We start from the raw sequence: 25,739 nt of genomic DNA, 5'->3' as shown, positions 1-25,739 counted from the left end.
AGGAATAAATTAAAAAATTTTAAACATTTTAAAATATATTCTAATAGAAAACTTTCTTTTTAAAAAATAACAAAATAAATAAATAAACATTGTACTGTTTTTTCTGTACTTTGGATCAAATAAATGCAAAACTTTTGACTGGCAGTGTACCTAGTATGTCATGCCAATACTTATGCCTACAAGGAAACGTTTTACTTTATTTTTAAATAATTTGTTGTGCTAAAGAAATTAGTTTAAATATGTTAAGATACACAGACTGATCTCAGGCCTGTTTGCAGTTGATATAGATGATTCAAGCAGATCTCCTACAACTTTATCACTTTGAAGTGCACTTTGTGTGAAGATGCAGTACTACTGTCTTTATAAAGACAGACTGTCATGTTTTAAACTCTTTTTAATTTTTATGAAAATATTTCATGTAATGTTTCAACAATGGTATGAAATTAATTATAAAGCAAACACATGCTGAATAGTAGTGAATCTCTGTACAAGCCTTGTTACTGTTACAAACGCTACAACATGTGTTAATGTGTTTGTCTGTTTGTGTTTGTCTTTTTCTGTGTGTGTGTGTGTGTGTGTGTGTGTGAGGTGGGTGAGGGTGTTAGATGCATGCATGCTTAAAACTTGCTAATTTGGCTTGTACAATTAAAAGCAGATAAGTAACCACTAAATAAATGAATCATGTATTTCACAGACACACAGAGAAAACTATTATATCATACATAAAAACTTTACATTTTGTAACTTAAAACGTGCTATTTTTCTACAAACAAGGCGGCTCAGCTGGGACAACGAGAACCTAAAATGGAACTAATGTGTTATAGTCTTGCATTCTGGCATTTGTGAAATACAGAAAATGTTAGTAAGCCACAATGACTTGTATAGTACAACAACCGCGAATACGTCATTCAACCAATCAATAAAAACTCAATAGGATGCATATTTACCTGGAACGTTTCGCTGTGATTCACGTCGCGGTTCAGTAGCCTACTGCCTTCAGTTTGACTCCTGCGCTCATCTGATCTATCGCTTCAGATTTAAAGAATCAACGGACACAATAGACAGCACAATATCAGTGCTTTGCTTTTACAAACAGTTCGTGAAGCTTTAAACGGATTCGTTAAATTACATGTGCTTGCCTTCTAAACCGCTGAAGTGACCCTCCCCGTTCTAGCCCTCGCCTCTCTGAGCTTCACACTAAGAACACAATATTAAAATAGGTTCTGCAGTTCTGCACGCTATTTAACCTCTTTAACAAATATGAATATATAAAACCATTTTTTTAAAGTAGCTAATTACTAAAAATGACATTTTTTTACGTAATAAAATAACTAATCTGGGAGTGTTTAATGAGGATTTTCTTTTACCTTTCTATTTGTCTGGTTCCATCATCATCTCTCTAATACAGATACTAAAACCTAATGGTGGTAAAATCTCTCTGAAGATATTCAGTTTACTGGTGATCGCAAAGCGGGAATTTTGGTTTCTGTGATCCAGCTTAGTTATAACTAATCAATTTTACATCAAGAGGATACTCTCGTGATAAAGGACTTTAGCTGCGTCGGCTATTCATCATAAGTCTGTAGCGAGCAGATAGGTCAAAAGAAATGATATTGCTGTAAAGAGTGAGTGTTCTTATCTCTCTATAGCAGGACACGCCGATCGATACAGGACCTGAGCTATACTCTTGCAATTATCAATGGTTGATTCTGTCTTCTGCATACATTAATACAAGATTTAAGGTCTTTTTGGACATAAGCCTAACTTTTGTAGGGGTGATGGAGTAGAGAAGGAAAAAAACGCTTATGGGAGAACCTGTTGTAAAGGAAACTTTGTACATAAAAAATAGGGTTGAGACGTTATATTACTTTACTTACTTACTTTTGTCATTTAGCAGACACTTTTGTCCAAAGCGACTTACAAATAAGAAAAAGTAACTACTATTGTATATTGTAGCTAATTACAAGTGAAATCCGTTGTACCAATTCTGCATTATATTAAATTAAATTCTGTATTAAATTAAATTAATATCAGGATCAAACAGATACGATACATAGGCTACATCACGATAATTAGGCATACAGATGAGGGAAAATCAGACAAGAAAATAAAATGTAATAATTAATGATAAGCTCATATAAACACGATATAAACATTTGTTCTTTGCTTGTGTTTGTCTCTGTGCTTGTGTGTGTGTGTGTTTTAATCGCTTTGAGGCTATAATTATGTTGCTTATCTACCACAAATTTTTCTGTTGATGTGCTAAAATAAAAAATAAAAAAAATAAAAAAAACGTTTTCTTCAAAAACTGAGACTAGACAGCGGTTTTATCGGATCAGTTTCATGCAGTCGTGAGCATCAGATGACGGGCTGTGGTGAATTGGTGTGTCCTGCTACATCCTAGCGGTTGCTCTCCGCAATGGGCTCAACTCAAGCCTTCAGCAAATCCCTCACACGACACAGTCTCACACACGGACACACACCTCTCCAGCGCCATCACCGACAACTAACAAACTTCTGGCGCTACCGCTTCGCCCAGCTGAATGTAAACCAATACGACAGACAACGACAGTAAAAATCATGTTTTTATTATTATTATTATTATTATTTGTATTTTTTTAATATATTAAATCGCGGACGTTTTTCAGGCAATGCGAGGTGACTTGTAGGCCTGGAGCGAGAGGCAAACGGTCTTATAGAAGACAACCACTGCAGACTCTTGAAACGAATGACATACGACGGATCATGCGTTAAACTGATTAACTTTTAATGACTCCAACACTTTAACTTTCTTTATAAATACGGCTAAATTTGTGTTGCTATAGCCTAAGCATTAAAAAAGAGTGGGGTCTTACCGTTGTACACTATTGCGCACTAGTTGCCAAAATATTGGATTTTTTTTTTTTTACATCGGAGGACGACTTTTTTTTCTTGTGTTTATCGAGAGAAAGAGAGGCATTGATTATGTTATGCGTTCATGGTATCGACTAATGGAACAGCGGAACCTGCAGAAAAGTTATTCTGAACAAGAGCAACCTGTATCATTCACTTTTCTCTCAATAACTTATGGGAATATACATTTATACCATTTGAAGTTAAGAGTAAAATCTTGCTAAAATGAACTACTGAGGAAAAGCCCTAGAGAGCAAAGAAAACATTCGACCCTCCTCCTTTTTCTCTGGGCGTTAGAGGTGATTTTGGGTGGATGGTGATATTTGAAGGTGAAGTTGCCTAGTAAATTGGAGTCCGTCCCTCATTTCCATACGAGTGTGCCCACGGGATCTCTGCCAATCCAAAGTATCATTCACTGTCATAATGATACATTCACATAATAGCAGATCATCTCCGTTATTTTGCAGCTTGACTTTTTGAGATTTTTCATCGGATCTCTGCTTATGTTCATGAATGAGGTTGATCTTGCAGCAGAAGAATGTCCCGTCGGAAGCAAGCAAAACCACAGCAGCTGAGATCGGACGAGGACCCTTCACTTCTGGAGCTGCTCCCTGAACGCGGTGAGTGCGTTGCTATCACTTTACTGTGTGGTGCGTTATTAAATGAAATAATTATATATAATATAATATAATATAATATAATTAAATAACTGACTATTGCAATTCTAAAGTAGGCTAATGTTATAAAATTTTTATAGTTTATGTAGTTTCACATTTGCAAGCTTATTTTGCAGTTTACTAAAATTGTTATGCATTGTTTTTTTTCGCTTTTCGAATATATGACAGGTGCGACTTAATATCGAAATCTTAATTTTTCTGATGTTATATTTTAAGTCAAAGCAGAAGGTTAATATGACGTTAAAATGCTTCAGTTAAATTTACATTAGTGTAGTCCTCGATAGATATAAATGACTGAAAATACATAGACGTTTTTAATGTGACTCTTAAATTAAACAGCAAACGATGGACTTTGGAATTCATATGAAACTTCAAATATTAGTTAATCCAACAAATAAATAATAACAAACTAACAAATCTAATAAAAAGCATACAAATAAATTCGCAATGCAGCGATTATTGTTCAAGTTGAGAGATTCACCTACAAAACCTAATTTATCGCGTGTGTGTGTGTGTGCGCGCGTGCGTGTGTGTGTGTGTGTGACTATGCAGAAGCATCCTAAAAGCAGGTTTTGTTACTCGGGAGATACTCCAAACTTTTAACCGAATGTCTTTACAAAGACTTTAAATAAAAACGGGCTGATTTTCAGGTGAAAAATTAAGTAGGCTATCTTTTTTTGACATTTAACTTTTTTTTCTTAGTTTTAACTGGACATTTTTACTTAAGTCGTCACTAAATCACTGCCAAAAGAAAAGGAAAAAAGAAAAGGTGTCAGTTTCACATGTGTATTGACGATCGCACTAAACTCTCAGACATTGCACTCATGAAATAAAACAATCCGGGCTTCTACTTGATTCTATTTTATACAAAAACAGTTACTAGAGAATTAGTTGTTAATAATAATATCAACAACAATAATAATAATCACTTGAAAGTAAAAACCTTCCTCATATCTCAGTCACTCAGCAGAGTATGTAGAAAAAATAGTCTAGTTTATAAACATCAGCTACTTTATCATATTTATTGCTAAATTATTTTTTTATTATATTATATTATATTACATTGTTTATTTGAAAAAAAATAAAATAAACAACAGTGCAAATACGCATGTAATCCAGATAAACTCATAAATCTATCAATACATATTTTCAGTACATATTTGCCATTTTTGTGTACATATAATAATCACAGTAAGTCAAGAGAGAATTAATGAGAAATGCACATTGGAAATTTATTGACAAATTAAACTAACATATTTGAACTCTAACAGTACTGAACATATTATGTTGACTTGTATTTCGGTTTTTGGCAGTATACTGTTGATGTATAATCTGTATTATACTGCATATGATTAGCAACAGAAGTATTGATTGTTTCCCCATTACAGTAATCTAATGACACGATCGGTCATGCTGTGAGAATTTAACCATTTTGTCCGACAAAGGTCTAGATGTCCATTACACCATTCTCATACTTCAATTTCACTTAGTGGAATGTTTTCTAGTAAGAATGTTTAAGCAAATTTGTCCTTTTCTTAATGAGCACAGTGTTTTTAGACATTTCCTCTGTTCCTCTTTGCACAATTATTTTAAATGCCCATTTTGATTCTCTTTTGGTTGCCTGGCTTTTGAAAGAAAAAAAAAAAAAACTATTTTGTGTGGGAACTCAATGGTGTGTCAACAAGAAACAATCATTGTCCCCCCCACCAAGTAAGTCCTGACCTGACACAATTGTCCCTGAGGAGGGCTGCTTTAAAGTGCTTTGATACTGCATGCACTTAACCTTTGGCTTTAAGGCACCATCATGGGTGGCCAATAGATGTCAAACATTAAATGCAATTTGTGCAGATGTTCTGTTGACCTGGGGAAAGTGGCTCATATATGCCCTATGAAGTATTAATTATAATAGTCTTTATGTTGTCTTTCATCTCCAAACAACTAAGAGTTCTTTCAAACTTGTCATTATGAACACCTAACAGAGTTTACAATGTCAAACACCAAAAATCTTACATAAAGATTTTTTTTTCTTCTGCTGATACATTTGAATTCACTGTGTATTTTTTAACACTACTTTTCCTGTCTTTTATATTTCCCCGGTCACCGAGTAAGAATATTTAAGTAACTTTGTCCTTTTCTTAATGAACGCAGTGTTTCTTTAGACATTTCCTCTGTTCCTCTTTGCACAAGTATTTAAATGCTCGTGTTGATTCTCTCTTGGTAATCCACTATATAGAGATATACCAGATATTATTTTTAAAATATTTTTTACTAGTGGGTGCAAGACACTATAGTAAGTGAGGAGAGCAAAATAAAGTAAACTGTGACATATTATACTTAAAAATTCTTCATACAGTGGACTACCAGTAAAACTGATAAAAAAATTTGGGATGACAAATTATTCAGACACTTTGACCTGACCATGTTTTGCTTAAGTGTTTTTCCTTTAATTGCTAATGTGAACTTTTTACACCACATACTGAACAAAATTAGGCATTGATTGGCAATTGGTTGACTTAAATTGGTATTATTTAATTGTGTACTTATGTATATATATATATATATATATATATATATATATATATATATAAAACTATTGCGAATAAACTGATAATGTAAGAAATGTTGAAGGTGTCTGAATGGTTTGACTATATATATAGATTCAGATTCAGCTGTTAAATTAAAGTACACAATTAAATAATACCAATTATATATATATATATATATATATGTCCAGCATGTATATATGTCCACATGTATATATGTGAATGTCCAGCGCTCTCTCCACCCTCAATACCACGACTGAGGTGCCCTTGAGCAAGGCGCCGAACCCCCAACTGCTCCCCGGGCGCCGCAGCATAAATGGCTGCCCACTGCTCCGGGTGTGTGTTCACGGTGTGTGTGTGTTCACTGCTGTGTGTGTGCACTTTGGATGGGATAAATGAAGAGCACGAATTCCGAGTATGGGTCACCATACTTGGCAGTATGTCACGTCACTTTCATATATATATATATATATAGCTTCATTAAATGTGAAAATGTGCAATTGTAACATGTTTTTTTTCCCCCTTCAGGTTTGTTCAGTGATAATGAATAACATTTTTGACTTTTTATCAAAAAACATTTTTGCAGGGGGATTTTGTTATTTAGATCTTTTTAATGTATAGGAAATTGTCTAAATAATTATGTAACTGGTAATGTTTTGGCTACATATCTGTAAACACTGACTAAATTTTAATTGTTTTGAAAGATATTTGGGTCCTTTTTGTGACATAAGTGCAAAGCTTAGAAATGCCTTTCAGTGTCTCTCACTCATGTCCTCTCATTCTCATTCTCATTCATATTTTCTTTTGGCATTGGTCCTTTCATCACTAGGCACTGACATGGCATGATGTTTTCATGTAAAAGCTTAATATTAGAGTAATATTAGAGAATATTGGAGCATTTACTGACTACTTCAAGTATTTTAAGTAGTCAGTAAATGCTGTAGGTTGTCACTAATGAATTGTATACCGTAGTGTACTAGTGTATGTAGAATAATATTAGCCACTTTGGCTTGAGCACAAAAAATATCACAAATAGATTGTTTGTTTTTTTATTAAATAAAAATAGTCAATGAGTTGCATTTTAAGCATTTGTGAGTCTGGGAATTTGACTTGTTTTTATGATATATGTTATAAGATATATATTTTATGAGAATATGCATTTTGGAATGGTGAAGACCGAGAAGTGTATTTTTTTTTTAATATGTCTTTTTAATACTGAAAAGCATAAATTCGTAATCTGGCCTAATAACAGATTGTTATATAACAATATAACATTGGCAGAATATAACATACACACACACACACACACACACACATATATATATATATATATATATATATATATATATATATATATGTATATCAGTCTGTATTACTCATAATAAAAGGAAGCATTATTCAAATAAACTCAAATAAAGGGAAGCATAATTATGACTAAATAATAATAGGGAAAAACGTTCATTTTAGTTTGTCTTTGAAATAGGATAGGAATGTATAGGAATTGTAATTTAATTCCAGTCACTACTGAAAAGAGGAATGAAATCCTTTTCTTCTTCTTGCTTTTTTTTTCAACATGTGTATTCATTTTACTGTAGAATTTACAGAGTAATTGAATTTCATATTCCCCTAGGTCCAGTCAAATGAACATTTAGATGTTTAACACTGCTTGATAAGTTGTCTATTAAGAGTTTTTTTTGTTTTTTTTTTGTGTGTGTGTCTGTGTATGTGTGTAACATAATTAACATAAATTCATACCTAACCCAAACTCCTAGTCAAGCACATTACCAGACAATTGCCATGAAGCATGTGATGCATACAAGTGCACAAATTATCTGGCACTGAATTTATTTGTACAGATTAAACTCTCAGAACAAATGTATGATTTAAACAGTTCAGATATGATTATATATGAATTAGGGCTGGTGTGACATGTCAACTTTACAGAACATGCAATAACTTTAACAGACATTTATTATATAAACACACGGTGTGTTAAAAGATTTTGCAAAAGCATAGATCACACATCTGACAGTACTAATGAAATCTGAAGTTTCATGTTAGTGGTAAATCTGAGTGAGACTTGATTTTCAGATAAAGTGCCCTTGGCGTATATGAACAGTGTAAATCAACAACTTGCACTGAATCCCTTCCAAATGGCAATTTCTACAATTGATAGTCTCAAAATAAATAGATTGCACAAGGACAGATATTATCTGGCTATACAGAGAAAAGTAGAATGATCAAAACTGGTGGTTAAGATGAACACAATCATGGGAAAGGGTAAAACAGATTTGATTGTGCAAATAATAATAATAATATTAATAATAATAATATAATAATCCCCCCCCCCCTCCCTTCATTTTCCTGTTCTTCTCAGTCTCAGGCGAAGGACTGGATGATTCAGACAGTGGAAATGAGAGCCGCAGTGGGAGTGAAGAGACCCATGTGTGTGAAAAGTGTTGTGCTGAGTTCTTTAAGTGGTCTGATTTCTGTGAACATCTGAAGACCTGTACCAAGAATCCACTTGTGTTAATTATCAGTGACAATGAAGTGACTTCAGACCAAGCACAGGACTACCCACCTGAGCCATCACCTATGCCCAGCTGCAGCAGTGAGCCGGCAGACAGTGAGGATGTAGTAGAGGAAAGCCACATGCCCACTGAAGGTGTTGAAGAAGCAGAGATGATGCTGGACCCAGGTGCTTTTCTGGAGAAAGAATATGAGCCCATGGAAGTGGAACTGTCTCCTGAGAAACCCATAAATTCTGAAGATCAAGTTACACTGTCAGAGCCAGACATAAGCCTACCTCAACTTGAAGATCTTAAGCAGTCTTCTGGGGCAGGATATACTATACCCAGCACTAATGTCACACTGGAAACATTGCATGGAACTCGTGTGGCTGTGGCTCAGTTCTCTCAGGGTGCCCGGGGAGCACTAGCTGATGAAGTGTCAACTATGGCCATTCCAATGATCCTTGACCAGCTCATGGCCTTGCAGCAACAACAGCTCCACCAGCTTCAATTGATAGAGCAGATTCGGAGCCAGGTGGCGCTAATAAACAAACAGGCATCCACACAGACAGCTGTCAACCATGAAGCAGACCACAGCATGAATACTACCTTAGAAGTATCCTCATCTTCCAACATATCCACAATGCCTGGGCAGCTTCATTTACATGGCTTCATTACACCCCCTGTGCCTCAGCTTCCAATCAAAGGGCCCTCCGATTTCAATGGACAGGTCTCAGCATCATTATCTTCAGCTCTGGAGGTAGCCTGTGTTAGTGTTCCTCAGACAGTTGGCCAGCTGGCCAGTTCTGGGATGAAAAACAATATCACAATTAATTCCTTATATCCAACAACCAGTAATGTGGTTCCTTCTCAAATGCCACCTTGCTCAGCGTCGATTGGCAGCAGTAGCTGCACCAGTAGTAGCACAGGAACTGGGGGTGAAATAAGTTGTTGTATTTCACTTCCAAAAAACACACCTAGTCCTCTAACACTGACTCATGGAAGATTGCTAACATCCCCCTCTAGCCTTCCTCCCGTACCTCACAGCTCATCCAGCAGTGTTATCTTCCCTAATCCTCTAGCCAGTATTGCAGCCACAACAAATGCTCTTGATCCTCTTTCTGCTCTAATGAAACACCGCAAAGGAAAGCCCCCAAATGTCTCTGTGTTTGACACCAAACCCAGTTCAGAAGATCCCTTCTTCAAACACAAGTGCAGATTTTGTGCCAAGGTGTTTGGAAGTGACAGTGCCCTGCAAATTCATCTTCGCTCCCATACTGGCGAAAGGCCTTTCAAATGCAACATTTGTGGTAATCGCTTCTCCACAAAGGGTAACTTGAAGGTTCATTTTCAGAGACACAAAGAAAAGTATCCTCAGATTCAAATGAACCCCTATCCAGTTCCTGAGTATCTGGATAATGTTCCAACTAGCTCAGGTATACCTTATGGCATGTCATTTCCCCCAGAAAAACCTGTTACCACATGGCTGGATAGCAAACCTACTTTGTCTACAATCCCAACATCAATAGCACTTCAACTCCCCCCAACAATACCCAATATTATAGGAAATTATGGGGATTCAAGTAGTTTTTCCCCTTTAAGTAGGTCACCTCAAATGCCATCACCATCATCAAGTGAGTGTACATCTATGTCTCCTAATCACCTCATTGCTGAGGCTAGTATTGCACAAATTTCCAGTTCACCACAGCCTAGTGTGGCAAGTGACACACCTCCAGTTCTAAAACCTGAAGCCCTTCATCTACCACCCACCTCCACCACCAGGCCCGGAGAAACCAGCATATTGGCTTCCTCCATACACCAAGTGATTTCTACAACAACCACAACTAGCACCAGAACACAAATAATAGATTCAGCAAATACTCCCTCTGCTGTCTTTCATTCATCCCTTCAAATGGTTTCGAGTCAGTTTAAGCCCAAATTTCCTTTTGGTGGCCTCCTGGACTCTATGCAAACATCAGAGACCTCAAAGCTTCAGCAGTTGGTGGAAAATATTGATAAAAAGATGACAGACCCCAACCAATGTGTCATCTGTCATCGTGTGCTTAGTTGTCAGAGTGCTCTGAAGATGCATTATCGCATCCATACAGGAGAAAGACCCTTTAAATGTAAAATATGTGGTCGTGCTTTCACAACCAAGGGTAATTTGAAAACACACTTTGGGGTTCACAGATCAAAGCCCCCTCTCCGGGTACAGCACTCTTGTCCCATATGCCAGAAAAAGTTTACTAATGCAGTAGTTCTGCAGCAACACATCCGCATGCATATGGGTGGACAGATTCCTAACACACCCCAGCCTGACAGTGTTCAGGACATGGACTCAAATCTGTCATTTGATGAAAAGAGCTTACCTACCATGAACAACTATGATGACGAGCTAAATGATGAGATGGACCAAGCAATGGAAGATGAAGCGGGTATTAAAGAAGGGAATGTGGACCCACCCAAAAAACATTTATACACAGAGATAAGCACTTCACCCCCAACCTCTCTTATTTCTAGTATGGTTGCTTTGGAGAATGAAATGAGACTTTCTGACATGACAGTTAAAACAACCAATGCATTCAGCCTTCAGCCTCCAGAAAATGCGAGTTCAATTGATGAGGAAAATGAAGACGTGTTTAAAAATGAGTCATCTTTCACTGTAGGAGACTTGGAGAACCACAGTGTTGGGAGTCCAGCACATTCTGAATCATCTGGCTCTATGCAGGCTCTGTCTCCTACTTATAGTCAATCTGAGAGTCATCGCTCCAAGTCACCTACTCAGACAAATAACAGCAAGGAGGATGCTTTGCATCTTCCTTCAGTGAATGCAACAGTGAAGTTTGAACAGTCAAATACCCCTTCTCCTGGATCGGAAAACACAGGTGCATTAGATCTCACTGCCACACAGCACACCAGGTCATTTGTCAAAGACGAGAATCACTTCAGTCTGCTGTTCCTGGGAAAAGACAAAGGTAGTATACTTGTAGACACATGTGTGTGTGTGTGTGTGTGTGTGTTTGCGCGTTTTTGTGACATATGAGGACATACATTTGTATAATGACATGGGTATGACATAGGTATTACAAGGAGAAGGTGACTGATGAGGACAATTCCCCATGACCCCATATTTCAAAAGGCTTATAAATCAGACAGAATTAGTTTTTTGGAGAAAGTAAAAATGCACAAAGTTTCCTGTTACTGGTAGGGTTGGTGTAGTGCGATAGAAAGTATGTTTTTATTATAGTATAAAAACCATTACGCCTATGGAATGTCCCCACAATTCACAAAAATAAACGTGTTTGTCTATGTGTGGTTGTGTGTGTGTGTGTGTGTGTGCTATACCGTATATACACTATCAGTCAAAAGTTTTTGAAAGAAGTATCTTATGATCACCAACCCTGCATTTATTTGATCCAAAGTACAGCAAAAGCAGTACAATTTTTAAATATTTTTTTACTATTTAAAATAACTGTTTTCTATTTGAATATATATTTAAAATATCACTTATTTCTGTGAATTCAAAGCTTAATTTTTTGCATTATTACTCATTCACATAATCCTTCACAAATCATTATAATATTCTGATTTGCTGCTCAAAAAACAACATTATCATTATTATTATTGTTATTATTTTGAAAACAGATGAGTAAAATTTGGGCTTTTTTCCAGGTTTCATTGATAAATAGAAAGTTCAGAAGAACAGCATTTATCTGAATATAAATCTTTTGTAACATTATAAATGTCTTTATCATCACTTTTTTTATCAGTTTAAAGCATTGTTGCTAAATAAAAGTATTAATTTCTATAATTTCTCCCTTTTGAATATGCTATTACATGGTATAGTGTATAATATAATGTAAAGTATAATGTTACAAAAGCTTTTTATTTCAGCAGATAAATGCTGATCTTTGGATCTTTCCATTCATGAAAGAATTATGGGGGAAAAATATTTTTTTCAAATGTTTTTTGTTTTTGTTTTTTTTTATGTGCTCAACTGTTTTAAATGTTGATAATAATAATAATAATAATAATGTTTCTTAAACAGCAAATCAGCATATTAAATAACAAAAGTAAAAAAGTAAAGAGTGTAAAGACCATCGACTCTACCGTGCGACTCCACCGGGCAGGGACACCGTCAAGGGATAGTATTATCGCTTTTTATTAAATTTTTTCATTGATATGTTTATTATTGAAATGTTGTTATATGCATGTGTCAATTTTATTTAATTTCTTTATTTTCTTAAATATGTGGGTAGATAGTATTTATAGAGTTGTAACTTTTTAGTTTTAGTTACTTTTTCTTATTTGTAAGTCGCTTTGGACAAAAGCGTCTGCTAAATGACAAAAGTAAGTAAGTAAGTAAGTAAAATTATCATGTAGTAAGACTGGAGTAACGATGCTGAAAATTTAGCTTTGATTACAGGAATAAATTGCATTTTAAAATATATTCAAACAGAAATCAGTTATTTAAAATAGTAAAAATATTTCACAATATTACTGCTTTTGCTGTTTTTTGGATCAAACAAATGCAGGCTTGGTGAGTAGAAGAGAATTCTTTAAAAACATCAAAAATCTTACTGTTCAAAAACATTTGACTGGTAGTGTATATAGCACACACATAGAGTTATTAACCTATTCTTTAATTTTTCATACTGTACAGTATATACAGCAGCGTTTCCCAATCCCAGTCCTCCCGCCCACAACCCCCACCCCCTCACTCTGCAAAATTTGTATAAATCCCTTATCACGTACAACGTTTGTTCTATTCTACCGTAAGTGCCCTGCAAAGTGGACATCGCCAGATATTCCGCCATGATTCCAGTTCGAAACGAGTATATATGTTCCATTGAAAGGGCATTAAATTGTGCGAGACGTGAATTGAAATTGTATTTATTTACAGAGGTATATGATGTCACACTCGTCTGTGTGTGAAGACGCTGCAGGCAGCGGCGCAGTGCAAATCCATGAATGAATGTTCCGAAGTAAAGTAAACTTCAAGGTATTTCCCTGCTCAGGGAATATGGAGCAATGAACACTGTGTAGGATTCATATCAATCGGAACACAGTTCATGCACGTAGCATCTGCTGAGCTGGTTATCTGAATCGGGGTGTGTGGGTGTGTGTGTGTGGGGGGGGGGGGGGGGGGGGGACTGAGATTGGGAACCGCTGTTCTACAGTATATAATACTGTAAGTAAATAAAATAAACATTTTCCTGTTATATATTCATTCATTCATTCATTCATTCATTTAGGTTTAAACACTCCCAGCATTATGAGCTCAGAACCAAGCACAGTCAAATTTGAAAATGGTCACAGTAAACCACCAGCCATGTGTGAGGGGTGCCACTTACCAGCTGCCCCCCAGGTACCTTCCACAACCCCTCAGACAACAATAAGCCCCAACCTTACACCAAAGCTTGCACCACCTCCACCTCGGCGGACCCCCAAACAACACAACTGCACCTCTTGTGGGAAGAATTTTTCATCAGCCAGTGCTCTTCAGATCCATGAACGCACTCACACAGGAGAAAAACCATTTGGTTGTTCCATCTGTGGCAGAGCCTTCACCACAAAGGGAAATCTGAAGGTATGGCTTAAAATTCATTTAGCCTATGTGTGTATATTAGTTTATATTTATGGTATTACATATATAAATGTATTTGTTGTTTGCAGTTGTGGACAGTAACAGTAAGTACTTTTACTTTGTTATTGTACTCAAGTATATTTTTCCAGTATCTGCACTTTATCAGAGTATTTTTTTTATTTTGAGAAGCTTTTATTTTTACTTCACTGCATACTAAAGCATAATATCATACTTTTTGCTCCAATAGATTTCTTCAAAACATGTCATTCCTCATAATTTTGAACTGGAGAAATCGTCACACTCTCTGAAACGCAATAACTGTGTCTAACACATGAACAAGCTGATTCTTTTCAATTAACCCATTAAATTGGTTTGCAAATCATACTGGATGATCCATTCACAAATTTAACTGATGCAGCTTTTCTCAAGTCAGAAACTCACTGATTCAAATGCTACTGTATGGTAAAAGCAAGCCTCCAGGTAACAATTCAATGAATTCACAAGTTTGACTCAAAATGAGCTGAGAACGGGCACATCTTTGGAGCTTGAGTACGCACATGACAGTTGGCATGAAAAGCTAATTTTTTTTCAAATTATTTTTTAGGATTCATTATTGTAAATGGAAATCATATTTAGGTCATGACTGTATTGTGAACTAAATCACATGATTTTGTGAACTAAATGAACTGTAAAAGGGTGAGCTATTTGAAATGTTTGAATGCAGACATGTCCACTTTTGTGTGTCACTGTATCAACGGGGTAGGTTTTTAGGTAAGAATGAGATAAAAAAAAAATAACACAAATTATTGCCTATACATCTGCCCCACTGCTGAAACAGTTTCAAATAAGTTTCAAACTACACTCTAAAAAATACTGTGTTAAACACAACCCAGCGCTGGGTGAAATATGGACAAACCCAGCAACTGGGTTGTTTTGACCAAGCAGTTTGGTGAACTGTTTAATCCAACCTTCTGGGTACTAACCCAACCACTGGGTCAAAACAACCCAATAGCTGGGTTTGGCCATATTTTACCCAGCCCTGGGTTTTATTTAACCCAGTATTTTTTTATTTTATTTTTTTAGAGTGTAGTATGTTTGCATAATATTCTTTCCTAAAATTGTATACATGTTGGCCTATGTGGCATCTGTTTCGTACAGTATATTGTTTGTCAACACACTTTTTATTTTCCTCATTTTTAAATGTTATTTTTTTCACTTGTTTGCATAAATGAAGTATCAGTAACCTAAATTGATATTTGAATATATTTAATGTTTTGATAGTTTATGACAAGCCCCCTCTCCCAGATATTTTGAGCAGTAGGATTATGTAAAATATATAATGTAAAATTATTAAATATAAAATAAAATTATAAGTAAAAATTTCAAAATAAACATTCACCAATCAGTGCTTTTTACTTTTAATACTTAAAGCTGCAGTCCGTAAGTTTTGGCTCTTTGTCACCAGTTTGTCGCCATCTGTTTGAAACCGGCAATTGTGGAATTATTATCTTAACGTGGCTTGTGCATTGGCATGGGTCCTCAGTGCGGATTAATCTAATATTTTGAAGAGTATGTGGCGGCTGTCAGTCACCACACCAGTGTGGATACTGTACTTCGGAATTACAGATTCTATGGCCTGGTTTCACAGACAGAGTTTAGACTAAACCAGGATCAGGCTGTAATTCAATTAGGACATTTAAGTAATTTTTATAAATGTCCCTTAGAAAACAACATTACTGGTGTGCATCTTTAGCTTCAAGATTCAAGATTTTTATTTGTCACATACACAATTAATACAGAGTATAACCAGCAGTGAAATGTAGGTCAGGTCCGCTCCAAGGACAGTGCAATTATATAAAATACAAATATTAAGAAAAAGAAAAGTAGAAAAAATAAATAAAATAAAAGATAAAAAAATATATATATAAATATAAATGTGCAGGTCAGTATGTTGTTGACTTAAATAGTAATAAAGAGGAATGTGCAAAAGAATGTGCAAAAAAGTTGTACCCTGAATTTCCTCAGCTGTCGCAGGTGGTACAGTCTTTGCCTGGCTTTCTTAACCTGTGTTTGGATGTGTGTAGTCCAAGTCAGGTTCTCGGAGATGTTTACACCGAGGAACTTGAAGCTACTCACCCTCTCCACAGGGGTCCTACTGATCATAAGAGGAGTGTAGGGCTGCTGCTGTCTCTTCCTAAAGTCCATGATCAGCTCTTTAGTTTTGCTCACATTCAGAGAGCGACAGTTGTCCTGGCACCATGATGTGAGTCTCTCTACCTCATCCAAGTATGCGGCCTCATCATTGTTGGATTTCTAGTATTTGAAGAACAAATAAAAATGTATAAAAAAATTATTTGTGAAGTGATTGGTCCATCTTCAAAAAGATCAGGGGCTTTTGGCAAAACATCAGGAGCTTAAACCTACCTGTACCACTCAAATTAAAACACATTATTACAAGCTTACCTTTGTGAATAAGGCCAGGGTAAGGAGATCACTGGCTGGTTACTTGGTCAAAAATTTATTTTGGATCATTTTTAAACAAACAAACAAACAAAAAAAAAACGTTATGGACTGCAGCTTTAAGTACATTAAACATCAAATACTTTTGAGTAAGAGTAGTTTTACTGGAGTAATATTTTATTAGGTTATCTGTACTTTTGCTCAAGTACCTGATTTGTGTATTTTGTCCACCACTAGTTCTTTGCAGCAAATAGAATATCACATTAGATAAACACCAATATGATGCTCTGTTATGAAACTCTAGATTTGCCGATAGGTTCTAACTTAGAAACCCTCCATCTTCTCCAACTCCACCTGTATATATCTGCAGGGTATATACAGGGTAATTTCACGTATGTTATTGTACACAGGGGTTATTTCATATATGTTATACAGTATGTACAGCAGCAGTATGTCCTACATGCTCACAGGAGCATGTTTGTGCTAAAATATTTTTAGCAATGCTTTAGAATATTGACAGATGGTGCACCCAGAAACGACAACAACACAGCCCCTCACAGTCAGCAAAGACCACAATGAGACAAGATCTAGGGCTAGGGACAGATGTTCAGTTGTCAAAGACCTTGACAACTAAGCAAGCCCTCAGCACAGATCCCTACTAGATCTAGCTATGGGCATGTCATGCCTGGACAAGCTGGGACCAAAATGCAGTTTTATCAAGAAGGATGGTTATCGTTAGTGGTATACACATTGAGATACATTCATAACATTGAAATAACTGTGATTGATATGAACTGACTTGAGCTAAATAATTACACTATTTTCTTTTAGAGCTGCTTAACAGGAGAAACTGAACAACTGAGAACCTGAAACTCTCCATAGCATGAATTTTCATAATTGATTCTGCTATTTCCTGTTTATCTCTGTGAAGCTGCTTCAACACAATCTGTATTGTATAAAGCGCTATAGAAATAAAGGTGACTTGACATGAAATTTTGCATGTCATTTTAACCATTCTCTAACAATACCATACTAATTTTGTGATGCTACCTATTAATCAAAAGTTATAAACAACTGTATTAAGCTATAAGCAGTTTTAGTTATGGCTTAAAGTCATAATTGGGGATACTATGTCCTATTAAAATTTATTTTAACAGATCTGCCACTAAGGTGCTTGGCCTTGTAATTGCTCCTTGCATCTATATTGTTACTAATTTTACTAGTTACTAACTTCAAATGAGATTAAATTTACTAAAGCAAGTTTTCCGTTATATGTATTTGATATATATTTATAAAGCAGATTAATGTTATAAAAGTGTATAAGAAATGCATATAAATAAATATTGTTTATTTATTTGTTTGTGATGCACATAAACTGAACTAGCATTCTCATTTCAGGTCCACATGGGAACCCACATGTGGAACAATGCCCCAGCCCGGCGGGGAAGACGACTGTCAGTGGACAATCCGATGGCTCTCCTAGGGGGAGATACCATTAAATTCAATGAAATCTTTCAGAAGGATCTTGCAGCACGAGCAATCAACATAGACCCAGGCTTTTGGAATCAGTATGTAGCCATTACCAATGGACTAGCAATGAAAAACAATGAAATCTCTGTCATTCAGAATGGAGGCGTTCCATCCATTCCCATTAGTCTAAGTGGTGGTGGCATTCCTGCTGTAGGAGGAATGTCAGGAGGGATGGAGAGGTCTCGCACTGGGAGCAGCCCTCCACTGACTGAACTTGAGAAGACTAACCTGGAAATGAGAATTGGACATCCCTTCTCCAGATTCAGGGAAGAGGACAATGAAATCAGGATTAAATGATGATGTACAGTTAGAAAATGATTCAGAAAAAAAGATTAATGAATTAATAAAAAAATAGAAAGAGTAATACTTAATCCAGTTTGAAGTATTTATTATATTGTATGAATTAAGTCTGATATGCTGTTTAGATTTGGAACTCTAGTATTTAGTGTTCTTCAGTCCTACTATACATTCAGTAAAAACATTTGTCTTGACAGGTTTGCATGGTACTTACTGGTTTATATCAGTATGTTTCTTTCTTCAGTGGTATTACCCTCTGACCTATATATGTTTCAGCTGACATGGGCAAAAAAAAAAAAAGATCTATTTCTTTGTGGAAAGATAATAGTTGCTCGTGGTACATGAAGAAACATGAAATTGTAAATCTTAGCTTTTTCATTTTCTAGATGCCTGACCAAAAGGACAAGAGTCCTATATCATCTGTGTCTTAATATTTATGAAATAAATTAAAAGCAGGTATTAATATATATTTAATTCCTCTGAGTTTCTATTAATCTATTTAATTTCATTTAATTTCATCTTTTCTAAATTTTTATTTTAAATATACATTGAAATTAACAGAAAAAAAAACTTCATTATACCAATGCAATGTAATATCCTACATAATGGGACAGCTCTGATATTTAAAACTGCTACAATCACAAGCCTCTTTTTTATTCTTTATAAAGAAAAAAAACAGTTCTATAAAAAAGTTTGTGTTAGCAAATCTACTCAGTACAAACAGAACTGGTATGATTTTTTTGTAACACACACACACACACACACACACACACACACACACACACATTTGTTTTTGTGAAAAGTGGGGACATCCCATAGGCGTAATGGTTTTTATACTATACAAACTGTATGTGCTATTGCCCTACACCTACCCTACACCTAAACTTAGCCTTCACAGGAAACTGTGCATTTCTACCCCCCCCCCCCCAAAAAAAAATACTCTCTTTGTATGATTTATAAGCGTTTTGAAAAGTGGGGACATGAGGCGATGTCCTCATAAGTCACCTTCACATGTCGTACCTGTGTCATTATACAAATTGATGTCCTCATTTGTCACAAAAACACGTGTGCGCACACCCACACACAAATAATAATAATAATGGTGATTTGTCATGTTCGGGAATGCACATTTTAGAGGAATGGTCTTGTTTGTGAGATTGTATTAATGTGGGCCTGAGTTATCGAGTTATCTAAATTAATTTTATTATTATTATTATATCTTATTTATTTATTTATTTATCCTTCCTCACTTGTGGGGTTTGTAAATGTGAATTCTGGATGTAGCACAGAAATAGCTCTCTTCCCCCTAATTTCAAGACATTCTGTCCAATTAAGCTCAAATAAAATAAGAAGAGACTTTGTCTGTTTAATGCTGTCTCTGTTTCTACTTATGACCACTGCTTTTTCATCAAATAATTTTTTCTCAAAATTTAAAACAGAGGAAACAAATCAAATAAGTTTAAATATATTCATTAAAATATTCATATACCCTAAATAAGAACACTTTCACATAAATATACAGTGGCCCCAAAAAGTATTGGACACCTTTGGACACACAAATTCTTGCATTTCATTGCATTACATACCAGATATCAAAGCAGGATCTTCAAACAAATGAGGCAACTCATTAAATACCTAGATAACGTCTCGGTTATGTATGTAACCCTCGTTCCGTGAAGGAGGGAACAGAGACATCATGTCGGGTGATCGACAAATCTGGGATCTCGCTTAGGGAGACTAATCCACTACGAGTGTATCTAAAGGAGCCAATGCACATTGGCATGCAATTATTGCATCTAGCTGCCGCTGATCACAGCGTGAGTATAAGTAGGCAGCAGGTGCATCGCATATTCAAGTTTTCGTTAAGGAGCCAAGCTGGTGACCCGGCCGCTCAACGGTGGTACAGCAGCCGTGGCGACGGGACGTGACGTCTCGTCTCCGTTCCCTCCTTCTGGGAACGAGGGTTACATATGTAACTGAGACGTTCCCTTTCAGTCGGTCACTCCACGTTACGTCGGGAGACCAACGAATTGGGATCCCTACCAAAGGTCCACGGATACTGCCCCTTCCAGTGTCCTGTGGAAGACTACTGCACCCCTGTTTTTTGGCGCAGGTCAGGGCTTACCACAAGAAGACCAGTTACTGTTGCTATGGCACTACCCACTCAGTAAGACTGGATAAAACTGGGAAAACGTACCCGTTCCACTTGGAACAGGAACGCTGCGGAAGTTCTTAGCAAGCCGACCCGAAACCGTGGCCTCTCAGTGCTTCTACCCATTTGAGGTGAGAACATAGGAGGAAACTGCTTCCACACAAAGGCTATAGAACCTAGCGAACGTGTTAGGGGTCGCCCAGCCCGCAGATCTACAAATATCTGCCAGCAAGGCACCACGAGCCAACGCCCAGGATGATGCAACACTTCTAATAGTGTGGGCTCTCAACCTGAACGAGCAGGGCACACCCTGTGCCTGGTAAGCCAGGGTGATGGCGTCCATTATCCAGTGGGCCATCCTCTGCTTGGAGACGGCATTCCCTTTCTGCAAGCCTCCGTGACAGACAAAGAGCTGGTCTGAGGTCCTGAAGCTTTGCGTCCTGTCAACGTAGCATCTCAATGCTCGGACGGGACAAATCAAAGCTAAGGCTGGGTCTGCCTCCTCCGAGGGTAGCGCTTGCAGGCTCACAACCTGGTCCCTTAAGGGAGTAATGGGAACCTTGGACACATAGCCAGGCTGGGGCCTCAGGATTACCTGGGAGACAGCCGGCCCAAACTCTAGGCACGATTTATCGACCGAAAATGCATGCAGGTCCCATACTCTTTTGATTGAGGCCAATGCCAGCAGGAGCAGAGTCTTCATTGAAAGAAACTTCAGCTCGACTGTCTGCAATGGCTCAAATGGGCCCTGCTGTAGTACTCTGAACACTAGAGACATGTCCCAAGAGGGTATAGAGGGGGGCCATGGAGGATTTAACCTTCTCGCCCCCCTAAGGAACCTGATGATCAGGTCATGCTTCCCCAGCGACTTCCCGTCCACGGGGTCGTAGTTAGCTGCTATTGCAGCTACATAGACCTTAAGGGTGGAGGGAGACAGCCTTCGCTCCAACCCTTGCTGCAGAAAGGAAAGCACGACTCTGATCGGCACTTCCGGTGGTCTTCTCGAGAACACCAATCAATGAACAGGTTCCGCTTCAAGGCATAAGCATGTCTCGTAGACAGCGCTCTCGCCGAAGTGATGGTGTCAACTACCTTTTGGGGTAGGTCACCTAGAACCTCCGCGCCCCGTCCAGGGACCAGACATGAAGTTTCCAGAGGTCTGGACGCAGGTGCCATAAGGTGCCCCGTCTCTGGAATGTGAATGGCACGAAACGACCTCAGATGCTTCTGACTCCAGAGGAAGAGGTGGCGGGTGAGTTGCGACATGCGACGGGAGCATAGACCACCTTGTTGGTTGATGTACGCAATGGTCGCAGTGTTGTCTGTGCAGACCAGTACGTGCTTGCCTCGTAGGTGGCTCTTGAGACAGATCAAGGCCAGGCGTACTGCCAGCAACTCTAGGCAATTGATGTGCCAGCGCAGTTGGGGGCCTGTCCAAACCCCCGACACTGCAAGCCCGTCGAACGTGGCGCCCCAGCCGGTGGTGGAGGCATCCGTGTAAACCACAGCATGCCTGGAGACCTGCTCCAGGGGCACTCCTCCCCGAAGAATCGAGAGGTCTGACCAGGGGGTGAGGGTTTGGCGGCAGGCCGGTGTGACTTGGACCCAGTGAGTGCCGCGTTGCCACGCCCACCTCGGGACTCGGCCATGGAGCCAGTGTTGAAGGGCTGCCTCCGCAACTTTTGTGAAGACACAGGGCGATAGGGACAGCCCAAATGGCAGGACCTTGTACTGATATGCTCGTGCTTCGAACGCAAACTTCAGGAATGGCCTGTGGCGCGGAAGGATCAATACATGGAAGTACTCGTCCTTCAGATCGATCGCTGCAAACCAATCTCGGGGACGGATGCACCTGAAGATGTGTTTCTGCGTGAGCATCTTGAACGGGAGCTTGTGAAGGGCCCGGTTCAAGACGCACAGATCCAAGATTGGTCTTAACCCTCTGGGGTCAGCTGTCTCGCCGGCGAGACAAGCTCATTTTTTTTTCTTATCAGTGCAAAAGACACTAAAAATACTGTTGATTTTGGTCACACAAATAAGTGTTATACATCAAACGAAAAAGTGTCTACTTTTTTGTGTACTTTCACAATTACAACAAAACTTTGTGGTTTTGGAAAAAAAAGAAAACAAACTGGGTGCGCTCTTTGTCTTCTCCATCTCTGCGAACTGCTTTTTGAAACACATCACTAAAATGAACTGTAACTCAGCAAATACTCAACACAGAAATCTCTATAGAAAGCTTGAAGTGTTTACTTTTAAATGAAGTAAGTCTTCTCGAAAACAAACATTCTGTGAAAAAGTAATCCGTATGAAACCAACAGGATGTTCAGTCTTTCCTGTCTAACTCATTATTTCTAATGCAATCCCGCCGCCTCGCAGCTCGTGCCGTTCATTTGTAAATAACCACGTGAGCCACGTGGGCATGGAGACGCCCAACATAAACAAAGAGTCAGGAGGTCATCCATCGCGGGTACTGTTCGTTTCTGGAAGAAGACGCGCTGAGTAAAGGCTGGATTTCCCTCAAAATAAGAGCAAGAGTTCATCCAGAAGAGAAGATTGATCTGATGAGTAAGTAATGTTTCTTTTTTTGCATTAGTTAATGTGTTATTGTGACAAACTTGAACACGTTTAGTTGGCTTTTTCCCAAACGACAACATGAATGCTATGCATCTAAGAATGTTTAGAAAAATGTTTGAAGTTCACAAATTTAATAGCGTGCTAAACAATAATAATTAGTTTCTCAGATATAAAATATCCTTTTTTTATAGTACAAAGTACATCCTTTTGTAGTAAACAACCACGCATAATATTTTTTTTTCTAAAAAATGCAAACATGTACATTCATCTTGGTCACATATTATTGTAGCACAGTTTGTGCTGAATATAAAAAAAAATACATGTTGGTCAATAGTATGTTATAAGTAGCTGAAATAAGCACAAATATCAGGGCATGCCAAAACATCTCAAGGGCCCCAAAATCACGGAATCACGAAAGGAAGGAACCACCGCGACTGAAGCGCCGTGACACCAGCACGAGAGACCTCCAGAGAGCATGCTTGACTCACAGGCACCGTAGACGAAAGGCTTGTCAGGAGCAGAATGATGAACCACTCAGTTCCGAAGCGAAAAGCTGAATATGCGCTGCACCTGCTGCCTACTTATACTCACGCTGTGATCAGCGGCAGCTAGATGCAATAATCACATGCCAATGTCCATTGGCTCATTTAGATACTCGTTTAGGGCAGTTGTGGCCTAATGGATAGAGAGTGGGACTTGTAACACGAAGGTCGTCGGTTCGAGTCTCAATCCAGCAGGGATTGTAGGTGGGGGAGTGAATAAGCAACACTCTCTCCACCCTCAATATCACGACTGAGGTGAGACCCTTGAGCAAGGTACCGAACCCCCAACTGCTCCCCGGGCGCCGCAGCAATGGCTGCCCACTGCTCCAGGTGTATGTTCACTACTGTGTGTACACTTGGATGGGTTAAATGCAGAGCACAAATTCCGAGTATGGGTCACCATACTTGGCCACACACCACTTCCCTTCTTTCTTTCTTTTCCCTTCTTTACACTCGTAGTGGATTGGTCTCTGACGTGACGCGGAGTGACCGACTGAAAGGAAACTACTTTTGGTGTTTGTGTATTTCTGTGTTAGAGAGAATAAACAAAATGTTATGTACCTTACTGAACATGATAACTAATACTGTATGTCTTTAAAAGTAGTGTGTGTGTGTGTTTACCTAAATGGGATTTTTTTTTTTTTTTTTTAATAAGACTAATCGTAACTATTACTACCTTACCCTAACCTAAACTTTGACTCAAGCTAATAAAAGACCAGTGTAGCAAAATAATAAAATGGTATTCTCTTTATCTATGTACTTTAGATCTCAGTGAATTTAAAGAAATAAACAAATAAGTAAATAAAGTTGTGTTCATAAGTTTACATACCCCTTGCAGAATGTGCAAAATGTTAATAATTGCAATAAAATAAGAGGGATCATGACATTTGCATATTATTTGATATGTAGTACAGTCCTGAATAAGCAATTTCACATAAAAAATGTTTACATATAGATAAGTTTGTTTATTAAAGATAAAAGTTTTGAGATTAAAGTAACACGTTTTTGGTTTCTAATTATAATTCTAATTATGGTTTTACACAACATATTTTAGTGCATTAAACACCAGCTTCAAAAAAAAGAAAGAAAAAAAATGTGATCGAGATGATAAAAACCTGCATCTAAACACCATAGTGAATTAAATTAAAGAAATGCCTCTTTAACCGAATTAAACAGATGACATTCATAACCAAGCTGCAGAAACCATAACTGCTTGACCCAATCAGGCACTCTAAAAGGTATTTAAAAAATGATTATGCAGGCCTGATTACAATGCAAGTATACTGCAAAATTAGTTTAAACAATTAACATAGCAGCTACTGACTAAACCTTCCTTGTGTTAATGTAGACCTTGATAAGCTTGTTCAGGTGTGTTTGGTTAGGGTCAGAGCTAAACCCTGCAGGACAGTGAACCTTGAAAGCCAGAGTTGAGAACGCTAGCCTTAACCAGTAATCTCTTACAAATGATTATTTCTGTCTGCAAGCCACTGTGCATTTTCTTGCCTTGTTTTTGCTGTGTTTTCTATAATTATTGCGTTCCAGACATTCCTGTGCTTATCACTTACAATTATCAAATAAAAAGTTTCAATCTTCATTTTTCAGGGTTGATAAAAAAATATAAAGACTTTTGTTTTATCCCGGGAGTGGAGTAATTCTATGAAATTCAATAATATAATTTAATATGCTGAAGTTTAAAAAGAGCTTTGTTTAGAGGAAACCTTTGGAAAATGGGGGGTGCTGGCTAACAGGTTAACTTAAATGATTTGCATTACTGGATGCAGATTTAGCAGCAGTGCTGGATATACTGTCTCTGTAGCCCTCTTAGTTTATGTGTATGATGAATATAATTATTTACTTGTATTTCTCACAACTGACTGTTGATCATATATCACCAATTGAATTTAAAATATATTTTGAGAGCCCATGGAAAAACAAACCAATATGGGATTACAATTAATTATGATTTTATAGA

The 25,739-nt window shown here is 37.5% G+C and overlaps 1 protein-coding gene across 1 annotated transcript; it reads left to right on the top strand.

Annotated features, from left to right (window-relative positions):
- Positions 1-3,430: 3,430 nt before the first annotated feature.
- sall3a (spalt-like transcription factor 3a) lies at positions 3,431-18,496 on the top strand (the record flags this gene model as incomplete). The annotated part of the gene is made up of 4 exons (XM_079444933.1): positions 3,431-3,512; positions 8,490-11,597; positions 13,878-14,212; positions 18,068-18,496. The coding sequence occupies 4 exons, from the start codon at positions 3,431-3,433 to the stop codon at positions 18,494-18,496; spliced, it is 3,954 nt and encodes a 1,317-aa protein (XP_079301059.1).
- Positions 18,497-25,739: the final 7,243 nt, after the last annotated feature.

The sequence above is a fragment of the Barbus barbus genome (genome assembly GCF_936440315.1).
Source record: "Barbus barbus genome assembly, chromosome: 21".
NCBI lineage: Eukaryota > Metazoa > Chordata > Actinopteri > Cypriniformes > Cyprinidae > Barbus > Barbus barbus.
This window is presented reverse-complemented; position numbering and strand designations above follow the sequence as displayed.